Genomic DNA, 12,497 nt, shown 5'->3' with positions numbered 1-12,497 from the left:
ACTGTTGGACATGACAACTTTAACAACAAATACTGGACCTTATGGCCTATAAATTCCTTTCTGTCTTTCTACTGAGATGGTATGGATTTGGCTATTTTAAGGTGCAGCTCTGTGATTAGGTTTTGAGCTTTTGCTATATCATTGAGCATTAACAGTATTTCCAGCTCCTTAACCAGGCTCTATAAGCAACATCTTTATTTAGGGGAGCTCTAGAAAGGAAGTAATTATCTCACTCATTCTTTATTGCTTTGGAATAAATATCTGTGAATATACCAAAACTTGTGTTGTTCAATTATCCAGATAATTTATAATAGCCTAAGAGATTTCAAAAGATAAATATTTCCTATAATTTATAATTATCCATACCTATACGTGGCAGAGAGAGAAAACACTGTTACTCTACATACATATCTAAGCAACATTTAATCATTTCAGTCATGTCCTACTACAAGAGCCAGCATTCAGTCCCTCAGACTCGCAACAACTAAAATTCCACCTTAACGCCAGAAACAGATTAAAACGTCAACCTTTGGAAATAGTCTTCATTATCTGCAGTATAATATTTTCTTTAAAATGGAAGAAGAAAACAACAATTTGAATATTCAAATGTAATGTGTTTGGAAAAATGTTTAACTCCCTAAATTCAGTTAACTGTACTACGTCATTGCCTCACTTCAAATAGGATGGGAGATTCAACAGCCTACAGTCAAGGGTAAATCTGTGTTCTAATCAGTGGACTCTTACAAAAGGGAATGTAAGCATGAAATATGATTTGGCACTGGCATTCTCATCTCGCCTTTTAATTAATCTGGAGAAAGAAGCCGGTCTGGAAAAACCTCTGAACACATTTCCACTGATGATAAAAGCCAAAAGTACTGTGGTATGGAAGCCTAAAACCCAGTAGTTTTTTAAACACTGTATTGAATCATGAATTCAGAACATTCTTCTAAAGACACAGCAAATTCATATATATTAAGACCTGCTGTACAGCATGATAAAATAAGGCTGATGTGCAGATACTGTTCTGCAGATGAAGCTCTGCCTCTTAACACAAGTTAATATTACAACATTCAAGCTGCATGTAAAATTAATAAAGATATCAAAAACATTTCACCTAGAAATTGACTTCCAGTTATTTCATACTGTACCTATACTCACCAAAGTAAGAGCACTTCTTTTTCAAAGGTAGACATTAAAGTTAACATACTTGCCATTAATGCACTGCCAGCTAACCACGGGAAGTGGCACACATGTAAATATGTGACATGCAGGCTCTACAATATTGTATTGTATTACTTACATCATAGAAAAGTTTCCTATCTGCAGCAAGTCGTTTGGATGCCAGGGTCTTTGTAACATGATAAAAGGTAAGTAGTGCTCTGTGTTGTCGAAGATCATCCTGGACTTTCACAGATTCTAGAAGAGTGGGTATAAGTTCTGGCCATTGCCTTGGGCAGTCCACCCTGGCAACTTTAGCAATCAGTACAGAGATCTGAGTTGCTATCTGCAAAAAAGCAAAACAAAACACACATACTACAAAGTCAAAGATCATTTAGGAAGTGTACAACGCAGAAATTAACAGCCAAATAAATCCTATATAAAAACTAGTATGGATTGCTAGATTTTTGTGTGTTTTTTCCTCAGACTATTTTGAAGTTTGATGAATGCAAATAAATGTGGGGGAAAAAAAGTCTTCAATGTTTATCATAAATATTTACATAAAATGCTAAGCTGGGTCCCTTGTTAAAATTTTACATGAAGAACACGAAGTTTATTTGTTCTAGAAACCACATAAATGAAGAAACAGACATTTGGAAACCACTTTTTACTTAGTAATCTTGTCTATTGCTTTCCACAAACATAGGCTGCTGAATACATATTACCCTTATTTCTGCTATACCTGAGTTCTAGCTTTTAGAGAGAGACGTTCCCTCCTGCCAAGCACATGTGCCTTTAAGCCATGGTCTGATCCCAGAAGCTGAAGGTGAGACTCTCACACCACAGCCCAGGGGCACCTGCACCACCTCCCTCCTCTGACTTTGGCTGCTGTCACCAAATCCCACTGATGCCAGTCTGGCCAGTAGCTGGCACCTACTCCTTGCACACACACACATGACAAACAGCGCAAGATTACACAGAAAGATAGTTAAAGGATTCAATCAGAAGACAAAACAGATGGTGGTGATGAGATGCAGGGTTTGTTCAGACACGAGTACTGATCAGCCATGGTTTACACGACTGGCCCTTTTTACACCCTCTTTCTGTCTATTCCCTGCTTTGTTGCTCCCCACCTCCCCTAAACATTCCTTAATAAATTTTGTATAGTCCCACATAACCCCACCTCAGATATGAAAAACCTTCGTTCTTGTTTCCCGATTCTTATACTGTTTGCATTAAAAAAAGGTCCTTGATTGAACAGCCTTAATGAAGCAGACACTCTCACCTTCAGCATACCCTTACAGCTACCACCGTGCTTCCAGCCCAGAGAAGAAGTCACTTTCTTATGCTATCAAAATGAATCCAAGCAACTTATAGGCATTAGAGGGAACAGCCATGCCCTCCTTCACTGCTTCCTTAGCTGTTTCACCTGATGTCTGGCCACCCCACAGAACTTCCCACAACATTCATTCCTACCCACTTGCTAAAGAGAAAATAATTGCTTCAGAAAACCTACGTCAAGTTTTTCAAGGAAGAACTGGGAGTCTCATTTATTTTTGGATGAAGTGATATTGATTGGCAGGAGGGAGCAGATAAACTCTTCTCCATATGTCATACAAGAAGCAACCTCTCCAGGGATGCTAAGATTACTTCTTCTTTGAGGAGTGGCTTTTTAAGTGGAAAAAAAATCTGCTGTCATACATTTCAAGGAGTATTTCGTTCCTCTGTTCCCTCCATCTGGTAAATATGTTCGGAGGGCATGGAAATTATGCTCCCAACATACGGTATGTTCTGTTTTTCTTCTCCCCCTCCCCTGGAAGTCAGCTCATATCATCACATCTCAATACTATGTCTAATCCTTGTATTTTGGGGTTGGTTTTTTTTGTTTTTATACAAACAAGGGTTGTAATTTTTCTACCTTAAATAATGCAGAAAGCATAAGCAGAAAGCAACTGTGTTATGAATTATCTGTGTCTGGAAAAGAGCACTCACTGGGAACACAAGATATCAAAACTAAGGTATATCAAGCAGACTGGGGGCTAAATGACAGGTGCCTCTGAAAGAAAACAACGATACCTACAATACTGATTGGCTAACAGGGGAGATGGACCCTTTAACATACGTCACAATCACAACAATTGTTTGGGCAATCATTTAGGAGCAAGCTGCTGGCATAAAATAAAACAACTTCCTCCATATCCTAAAAAGCTACATCTCAAAAAAATATCATAAGGACACACCAATAAATATATAAAGCTGCTAGTCTTTAAAACATCTGTTAAAATGCTCCAGTCTCAGTCTGCAACTATAGTCTCAAAAGTGCAGAACGGTTCACCAGCGGTGGAATTCATAACTACAAAATATAGCATCTTACAGTCTTGGCAGGCAAAGTGATTAAATACTAATGGAGTGTCATAATTATCCCAATTTTTGAAGGTTCCACCACCCATTGCTTTCAGTGTAGTTTTGAGCAGCCCATTATACCTTTCAATTTTTCCAGAGGCTAGTGCATGACAGGGGATGTGGTATACCTACTCAATGTCATGCTCTTTGGCTCAGGTGTCTATGAGGTTCTTTCGGAAGTGGGTATCATTGTCTGATTCAATTCTTTCTGGAGTGCCATGTCGCCATAAGACTTGTTTCTCAAGGCCCAGGATGGTGTTTCGGGCAGTGGCATGGGGTACAGGATATGTTTCCAGCCATCCAGTGGTTGCTTCCACCACTGTAAGCACATGGTGCTTGCCTTGGCGAGTTTGTAATGTAATGTAATCAATCATTACATTCCATTATTTGGAATGTAATGTAATCAATTTGCCAAGCCTCTCCATATTTATACTTCAGCCATTGTCCTCCATACCACAGAGACTTTAACTGCTTGGCTTGTTTGATTGCAGCACTATTTCACATTCAAGGATAACCTGTGCAATAGTGTCCATGGTTAAATTCACCCCTCGATCATGAGCCCATTTGTATGTCGTGTCTCTTCCCTGATGGCCTGAGGTATCATGGGCCCACCGAGCTAAAAAAAAGTTCACCCTTATGCTGCCAGTCCAGATTCACCTGAGCCACTTCAATTTTAGCAGCTTGATCCACTTGCTGGTTGTTTTGATATTCTTCAGTGGCCTGACTCTTGGGTACGTGGGCATCTACTGGACATACTTTTACAACCAGGTGCTCTAAGCAGGCAGCAATATCTTGCCACAAAGTAGCAGCCCAGATAGGTTTGCCCCTACGCTGCCAGTTGCTCTGCTTCCATTGCATAAACCACCCCCACAGAGCATTTGCCACCATCCATGAGTCGGTGTAGAGACAGAGCACAGGCCATTTTTCCCGTTCAGCAATGTCTAAAGCCAGCTGGATGGCCTTCACCTCCACAAACTGACTCAATTCACCTTGGCCTGCAGCAGCTTCTGCAACTCGTCGTGTAGGACTCCACACAGCAGCTTTCCACTTCTGATGTTTTCCTACAATACAACAGGACCCATCAGTAAACAGGTCACACTGCTTCTCATTTTCTGGGAGGTTGTTATATGGTGGGGCCTCTTCAGCACACATCACCTCTTCCTCTGGTGACTTTCCAAAATCTTTGCCTTCTGGCCAGTCTGTAATTACTTCTAATATGCCTGGGCGATTGGAGTTTCCTATTGGAGCCCGCTGTGTGAGCAGTGCAACCCACTTGCTCCATGTAGCATCCACTGGATGATGTGCAGAGGGGACCCTTCCTTTGAACATCCAGCCCAGCACTGATAGTCAAGGTGCCAGCAGGAGCTGTGCTTCAGTACCAATCACTTCTGAAGCAGCTCGAAGTCCTTCATGTGCTTGACAGAATTTCTTTTTCAGTTTGAGTATAGCAGGCCTCAGATCCTTTACATCCCCGGCTCCAGAACCCATGGGGTCGACCACAGGTTTCCCCTGGTGCTTTCTGCCAGAGACTCCAGGTAGGGCCATTCTCCCCAGCTGCGGTGTAGAGCACATTTCTTACCTCTTGCCCTGTCCGGACTGACCCAAGAGCCACCGCATGAACAACTTCCTGTTTAATTTGTCCAAAAGCTTACTGTTGTTCAGGGCCCCATTTGAAATCATTCTTCTTTCGGGTGACTTTATACAGAGGGCTTACAATCATACTATAATTTGGAATATGCATCCTCCAGAAACACACAACGCCCAGGAAAGCTTATGTTTCCTTTTTTCAGTTGGCGCAGCCATAGCTGTTATTTTCTTGACTATATCTATTGGAATCTAACAACGCCCATCTTGCCATTTTATCCCCAAAAACTGTACCTCTCTTGCAGGTCCTTTCACCTTACTTCGTTTTATGGCAAACCCAGCTTTCAGGAGGATTTTAATTATTTTCTACCCTTTTTGAAAAGCTTCTGCTGCTGTGTTGCCCCATACGACGATGTAATCAATGTATTGCAGATGTTCTGGAGCTCCACCCTTTTCCAGTGCAGTCTGGATCAGCCCATGGCAAATGGTGGGGCTGCGTTTCCACCCCTGGGGCAGTCGATTCCAAGTGTACTAGAACCCCTCCAAGTGAAAGCAAACTGTGACCTGCATTCTGCTGCCAAAGGGATTGAAAAAAATGCGTTGGCAATATCAATGGTGGCATACCACTCGGCTGCCTTGGATTCCAGTTCATACTGAAGTTCTAACATGTCCGGTGGTGTTACCTCATTCAGGCCACGACAGTCCACTGTTAACCTCCACTCTCCATTTGATTTTCCCACTGGCCATATAGGACCGTTAAAGGGTTAGGGTAAATCTCGGGAGGAGATTCCCAAAAAGTGGTTTTGCAGCCCTAGACAAGACTTGGCACACATTCAAAATACATAACAACAACATCATAGTGGCTTGAATATGCCCCAGATCTTCAAAGTTCTCAAAAAGTGGTTTAACTACCCTGGAAGTGAAAGAATTCGGGAAGTTGTCCACATAGGAATACCAGTTTATCTCTAAGGCCATTGATATCACCATATCATAGATGGGTATGGTGTAGTATAACAGAAGGATAATTCTCATCTTTTTCCCTGAGGTGATAAACACCTCCACTGGGAACATATAGTACATATAGGAGCATAGACAATACAACAACATAACCAACCACTGCAACATCATGACCAATAACTAACAACCAATACAATAAGTGTGTATAAACAAATTTGTTTCAAGCAAAAAAGTCAGATCTGTTGTTATATCAACCCTTCAAGCCCCACGTTGGGCACCAAAATAACTGTCGTAATTCAGCCTCGATCGGGATCAGACTACGTAGTCTCTCTCTCTCTCTTGCTCCCCCCACCCTCCAGTGGGACAGAATGGAGAACTGGTAAAGAAAAAAAAAAAAAAAAACAAAAAAAAAAACCAGAAAAAACACATGGGTTGAGATCGAACAAAAAGTAAATTTAACAGCAATAACAGAATAAAACAAAACAGTGATGGAATACAAATACAGTGTAATGCCTTACAACAAACCTCCACACCTAGTTTCTTCCAAGTAGCAGGAGGCTCCTTCAGCATCCTCCTCACTTATATACTGAGCATGATGTCAGATGGATGGAATAGCCCTTTGGCTAATTTGGGTAAATTAACCCCAGCTCTTAGCTAATTAGTTAATTATCCCAGCTGCGTGCCCCAGCCATAAGGGCTACTAACTCCAGTTCTCCACCCAGCTCAGGTGAACATTAACTCTATCCTAGCCAGAACCAGGACATGGAGCTATGGAAAAATTATTATTAATAAGTTTGAATTGTTTTACATACAATGCAGTTAATATTAGGGTTTCAGCAATGTGAATATCATGCAATCACTTCAAAATTAAGCATTTGATAAATTTTATATGACCTAGTAGTAGCATAAATGACACATACTTTATGGTCCAACATGACATACTTCATAGTTCTTTTTGGTTGAAATAAAGAAGTAATAATTGGTCATCTTTTTTACACTGAAACTACATCTGCACTACAAATTTAAAGATCTTTTCCATGTCTACCTGCATTTTAAAAAATTATGTTTGAAATAAAACTTGAAATCCTAGTCAGAATTGCCATTGCACAGAAGTCTTCTAAAAAGGCTAAATTACTCCAATTTTGATACATTGCTTTAATCATACAGACACTAATCCCACCGAGGAATCTTGAAAAGTTGACACTGAACCGTCTGCAGAAGCGAAGTTTGTTTGCTACATCTTTTCTTTTTAAGCTTTACCTTATGTAAATCATTTCTCTATTTTCTTTAAAATGTTCTTTAAGACCTAGCTTAAAATATTACCAAATACTTCCTTCCAGAACCTCATGCCTACATGAGGAAGAAGGCAGCAGAAGGAAGACTGATTCATCTAGCACATGCATATTCTGAGCCCCTAACATTAGCTCTATACTCAATTTAACAATAAATCCTTATTCCAATCAAAACAGTAGCTTAAAATTAGTCACTTTATATAAGACAAGACAGTATCATACCGAAGCTTTATTATGCCTGTATAAATTCACAAATGCTGTGACCAGATATTTAACAGCAACACTGCTTAGGTGGTTTTATGCAGCAGCATTCTCAGCAGCTCATTCCTGCTACACGACCACCACACTTCCTTGTATGGCTATACTAAGAGTCAGATCACAGAACAGATAGAGCTCAAAAAACAAAAATCACTCAGGGGCATAAGGTTATTTTGGAGCTATAAGCATTCCCTCAACTATTTCATCAAATGGTGCATACACAGCAAAGGACAACATAAACTGTCACTGCAGTAAAATAAAACAAACCAGAAAGAAAAAACATGTTGAAATACAATCTATGGAAAAACAACTCACTTCAATAAAGGATCTGTCTGAAAGGCAACATGTAAATTGCAACCTATCAACTTTATAATTGTTATTAAACACTTTGTAAAAAGAGAAAGCAAATTATATACCAATACAAGCACTTGCTAGGAGAGTAATAATTCATAATTCAACCACTAACCTGATTCACTGGCTCATTAAAGTTGGTGATAAGTCCAGCACGCAATCTTGTTTTCTCTTCTTCAGAAAGAGCACTGTCAGGATATATTTATGAGAATGTTACTCAATTTTCAATAAAAAACAACTATTAATTCAGATTTAGAATTATTTTCTCACTATTACTAGACACAATCTAACAATCATTTCCATTTATCATCTGTGTTTGACTGGATCAAGATTACTTTTATATACTATTTTCTTGAAACTAATGTACTTCAGTTTGATAAACAATCAAGAGAACACCCCTTGTTTTTCCGCTCTCCGCTACAGAAAAGATATTTAAAAAGAGTGAATAGTTAAACAGACAAATATTTATGAGGCCTTTTAACCTCAGATTTTGATGTGACCTTTGTAAACACAAAAGACAAAGTTCACAGAGTAAGGTACCTAGGTATATTATAAAAATAAGGGAAAAATGAACAAACTATTAACTGCTTGTTACTAGACAGTTACTATACAGTAATTTATGACTCTATCATGATTTCAGCCATGTATAATAATGGATAAGAACAAAAAGGTGCCCAGTATAAGGCAATCACGGTATCAGATGACAGCTCTTTTTGCAAAATCAATGAACCTTTTCTACTACAAACCCTCTTCTACATGCAAGTCATTCAGCTATACTCAAAAATATGGAACCTTTGAAAATTGTAACTTTGAGTGAAAAATAGATTGATAAAGTCTTCAAAAATGCAGGGAAAACTAGTAATAAGGATAAATTCTAAGCCATGAAGGTTAACTTTCATTCAAGTGCAGCTTCACTGTATCTTTCTACTTCCTTTTAAGTGACTTTTATCAGTTCAAGACTACAAATTACAGTAACACATCGTCTCTGTACTACTTCAGACTTTTTATGACCCCTGTAATTTTCTTTTGAGTTTCAGACAGAAAATACAAAAATACAACAAAGCTCCTTAAAACACAGCTTTTACACTAATCTAGGCAAATAGTAAATATTAATCTCAATAGCAAACAACAGAGGTGAGATTTACCCTAAGAGCAAGCATTTGCAACAATATTCTAGTTTTCACTTTTCTTCCCCTCTGTATATAACACAAGTACTCAGTGTTACCTAAGACAAAGACTTCTCATTCTAAGTAAAGTACACAAGGGAAGCAATTTACTGTTTCACTATGTCGTAGTTACACACTAGTAACTCAGAACTGCACATTAAGTCTTATTTTTGAAGCTAATTTATAGCACTCAGGAACCACATTTAAATTACTTTTAACCAAGATTCAAGCTTTAAGGTACTTTTACACAAAATTAAATAATGCCTTAAAAGATTTTGGGTAAAGTTTACAAATATTTCTGCAATAGTGAAAGTTCTTCTGCAGAGAACTATGCCAGTTATTAATCTAAAGCTAGTTAAGAAATCTAATCTCAATTAAATATATCTTGTACAATAACTCACTTTCAGGGATAACAGAAAGCACCTAAAACCTGATTTGTAAAGAAGAAAACTGGCTCTACTACATTAATTCGTTTACCTTATCTGTGAGCCCATGAGGCTCCTTGCTTTACTTACTTTTTCATAATTATATTAATCATATCATGTGCATATTTCAAGGGCAGCAAACATTAAGTTTGTTACTTACTTTACATAAAAACTCTGTTATTGAGCTTTTGGCATTACAAACAAAATAAAGGAAGGAAAAGAAAGACTCATGAAGATGAATGCCTCAAATACAGAAGCTAGTTGGCAAAGAGTAACGAAAAAAGTAATCTAAGAAATCAATGCAGATGCAAGTGGTATACTGCATTATGTGACAGGATCTCTAACATTCAGGAGAAAGCAGATGGAGGAATTTACCATTTAGATAATACAACAGTGGCATCTGCTGGAGACCAGATCCCTGGCTACAGGCTCACCCTCTGCAGGAGTCAGGCATCGCCACAGACAGCAGGGTCTTTATCCTGCCTTAGTACACTGCAAGGAACGCCCACAACTCCATGCAAAAGCTATAGGTAGGCTAGAAGGAAGAATGTGTATCATTCAACAAGTTATTGCCCTTCAGCACTGATCTACACAAAATCAAAAATTAAAACAAGTTCTAGAAGTGAACTCCTAAGTATTTATGCTGTAGTCTTTCACAATTTGCAGTTTCAAAGTTTCTGACCCTTTTCTGCATTTGTGGTATGGGGAAACATATAACCAAATATTTTAAAAGTTCTTCTGGAAATTTTTTTTGAAGTCTACTATTTCATAACCCAGAAATCCAAATCTGAAGAGTTATTTATAGTTATAATTCAAACAAATAGAAACATGGATTTGACAAGTATTATTAAGGTTGCCAACACAGTAATCAAATTGGAGAATAAAGTCCAGAAAAGACAGGATTTAATAGAAATTATCTGTAAAATCAAAACAATGTTAAAGAAAAGGAACTCTCAATAACACTCAAATGCAAGAAAGGACATTTCTGAAGAAAATAAAAACATGTACAAAAATCATGAAACAAGACTAGCTTTCGAACAGGCTGACAGCAAATTTCAAAAAATAGCCCAAAATGTGCCTGAGAACAGGCTATGACAAACCTATGTTCTTCTCCACCGCAATCCGGAAAGCTGCCTGAGAAAGCAGGAGGCAAAAAGTTCATAAGCCCGTCTCTAAAATCACTCACTGGAAAATGCTGATTTAAGTCCAAGGCCGGTGTATAACAAGTAGGATGAGTAGGACAGACAGCACAGATGAACATGTGCAAAGAGCAAAATATTTCAGAAATATCACTTTTTATTAAAAAAAAAAAAAACAAAAAAAACCCAAAAACCCAAAACAACGTTGTTTGGCTCCTGTGACTGGAGCATTGGAACAGAGGGACACAGGCTCCTTAGGAAGGACAGAGGCAGGAGAGAAAAGGAGGGGGTGTCACCCTCTATGCCAATGACCAGCTGGAGTGCATGGAGCTCCACCTGGGGATGGATGAGGAGCTGACAGAGAGCTCAGGGTCAGGATTAAAGGGAGGGCAGGGAAGGTGACATTGCAGTGCGGGACTGCTACAGGCCACCTCACCCAGGAGGACCAGGCAGATGAGGTGCTCTATAAACACATAGAAGCAGCCTCACAGTCACAAGCCTGGTACTCATGAGGGGGACTTAAATCAGCCCAATATCTCTTGGAAGGACAACACAGCAGGCCACAAACAATCCAGACAGTTCATGGAATATGTGGATGGTAACTTCCTCTTGCAAGGGACAGGCAGGAGCCAACAAGGAGAGGTGCCATGCTCAACCTCGTTCTCACCAACAAGGAGGGGCTGGTGGGGAATGCGGAGTTCAAGGGTAGCCTTGGCTGCAGTGACCATGAGATGGTAGAATTCAAAATCCTTAAGGCAGCAAGGAAGGTGCACAACAAGCTCCCTACCCTGGACTTCAGGAGAGCAGAGATCCTCAGGGATCTGCTGTGCAGAATACTAAGAGAAAAAGCTCTGGAGAGAAGAGGGCCCCAAGAAAGCTGGTTAACATTCAAGGAGCACCTCCTCCAAGCTCAGGAGTGATGCAGCCCAACAAAAAGGAAATCAGGAAAAAACATCAGATCGCCTGCAGGGATGAACAAGGAGCTCCTGGACAAACTGAAAACCAAAAAGGATGCCTACAGAGGATGGAAGCAAGGACAGGCAGCCAGGTAGCTTGGGAAGTATACAAAGAGACCGTCTGAGCAGCCAGGAATCAGGTTAGGAAAGCTAAAAGCCCTGACAGAATTAAATCTGACCAAGGACATCTAGGACAACAAGAAAAGCTTCTTTAGGTATGTCACGGATCAAAGGAAGACCAGGGAGAATGTGGGCCTTTCTCCAGAAGGAAACAGGAGACCTGCTTACCCAGGACGTGGAGGAAGCTGAGGTACTCAATGACTTTTTTGCCTCAGTCTTCACTGGCAAGGGCTCTAGCCACATTGCTCAAGTCACAGAAGGCAAATGCAGGGACTGGGAGAATGAAGAACTGCCCACTGTAGCACAGGAGCAGGTTTGGGACCATCTAAGGAACTTGAAGGTCCACAAGTCCATGGGACCTGATGAGATGCATCTGTGGGTCCTGAGGGAACTGGCAGATGAAGTTGTCAAGACGCTGTCCATCATATTTGAGAAGTGGCAGTCTGGTGAGGTTCCTGATGAATGGAAAAGGGGTAACATAACCCCCGTTTTTAAAAACGGGAACAAGGAAGACTCTGGGAACTACAGGCTGGTCAGTCTCACCTCTGTGCCTGGTAAGGTCATGGAGCAGATCCTCCTGGAAACCACCTTAAGACATACGGAATGCAAGGAGGTGACTGGTGACAGCCAACATGGCTTCACTAGGGGCAAATCGTGCCTGACCAATTTCATGGCCTTCTATGATGGT

At 40.0% G+C, this 12,497-nt stretch overlaps 1 protein-coding gene across 2 annotated transcripts in view; it reads right to left on the bottom strand.

Moving 5' to 3' along the window:
- Positions 1-12,497, bottom strand: part of IPO11 (importin 11) — a 96,777-nt gene that overhangs the window by 66,914 nt on the left and 17,366 nt on the right. For both annotated transcript variants that reach the window (XM_086770683.1, XM_086770684.1), the window contains exons 5-6: positions 8,119-8,191; positions 1,301-1,504 (exon numbers count right to left, since the gene is read on the bottom strand). In XM_086770683.1, coding sequence (XP_086626809.1) covers positions 1,301-1,504; positions 8,119-8,191 — 277 coding nt within the window. The remainder of the gene's footprint in view (positions 1-1,300; positions 1,505-8,118; positions 8,192-12,497) is intronic.

This window comes from Chlamydotis macqueenii, chromosome Z (genome assembly GCF_036417535.1).
Source record: "Chlamydotis macqueenii isolate bChlMac1 chromosome Z, bChlMac1.mat, whole genome shotgun sequence".
In the NCBI taxonomy this organism is placed as follows: Eukaryota; Metazoa; Chordata; class Aves; order Otidiformes; family Otididae; genus Chlamydotis; species Chlamydotis macqueenii.
The sequence above is the reverse complement of the archived record's forward strand: the minus strand, read 5'-3'. Positions and strand labels throughout refer to the sequence as shown.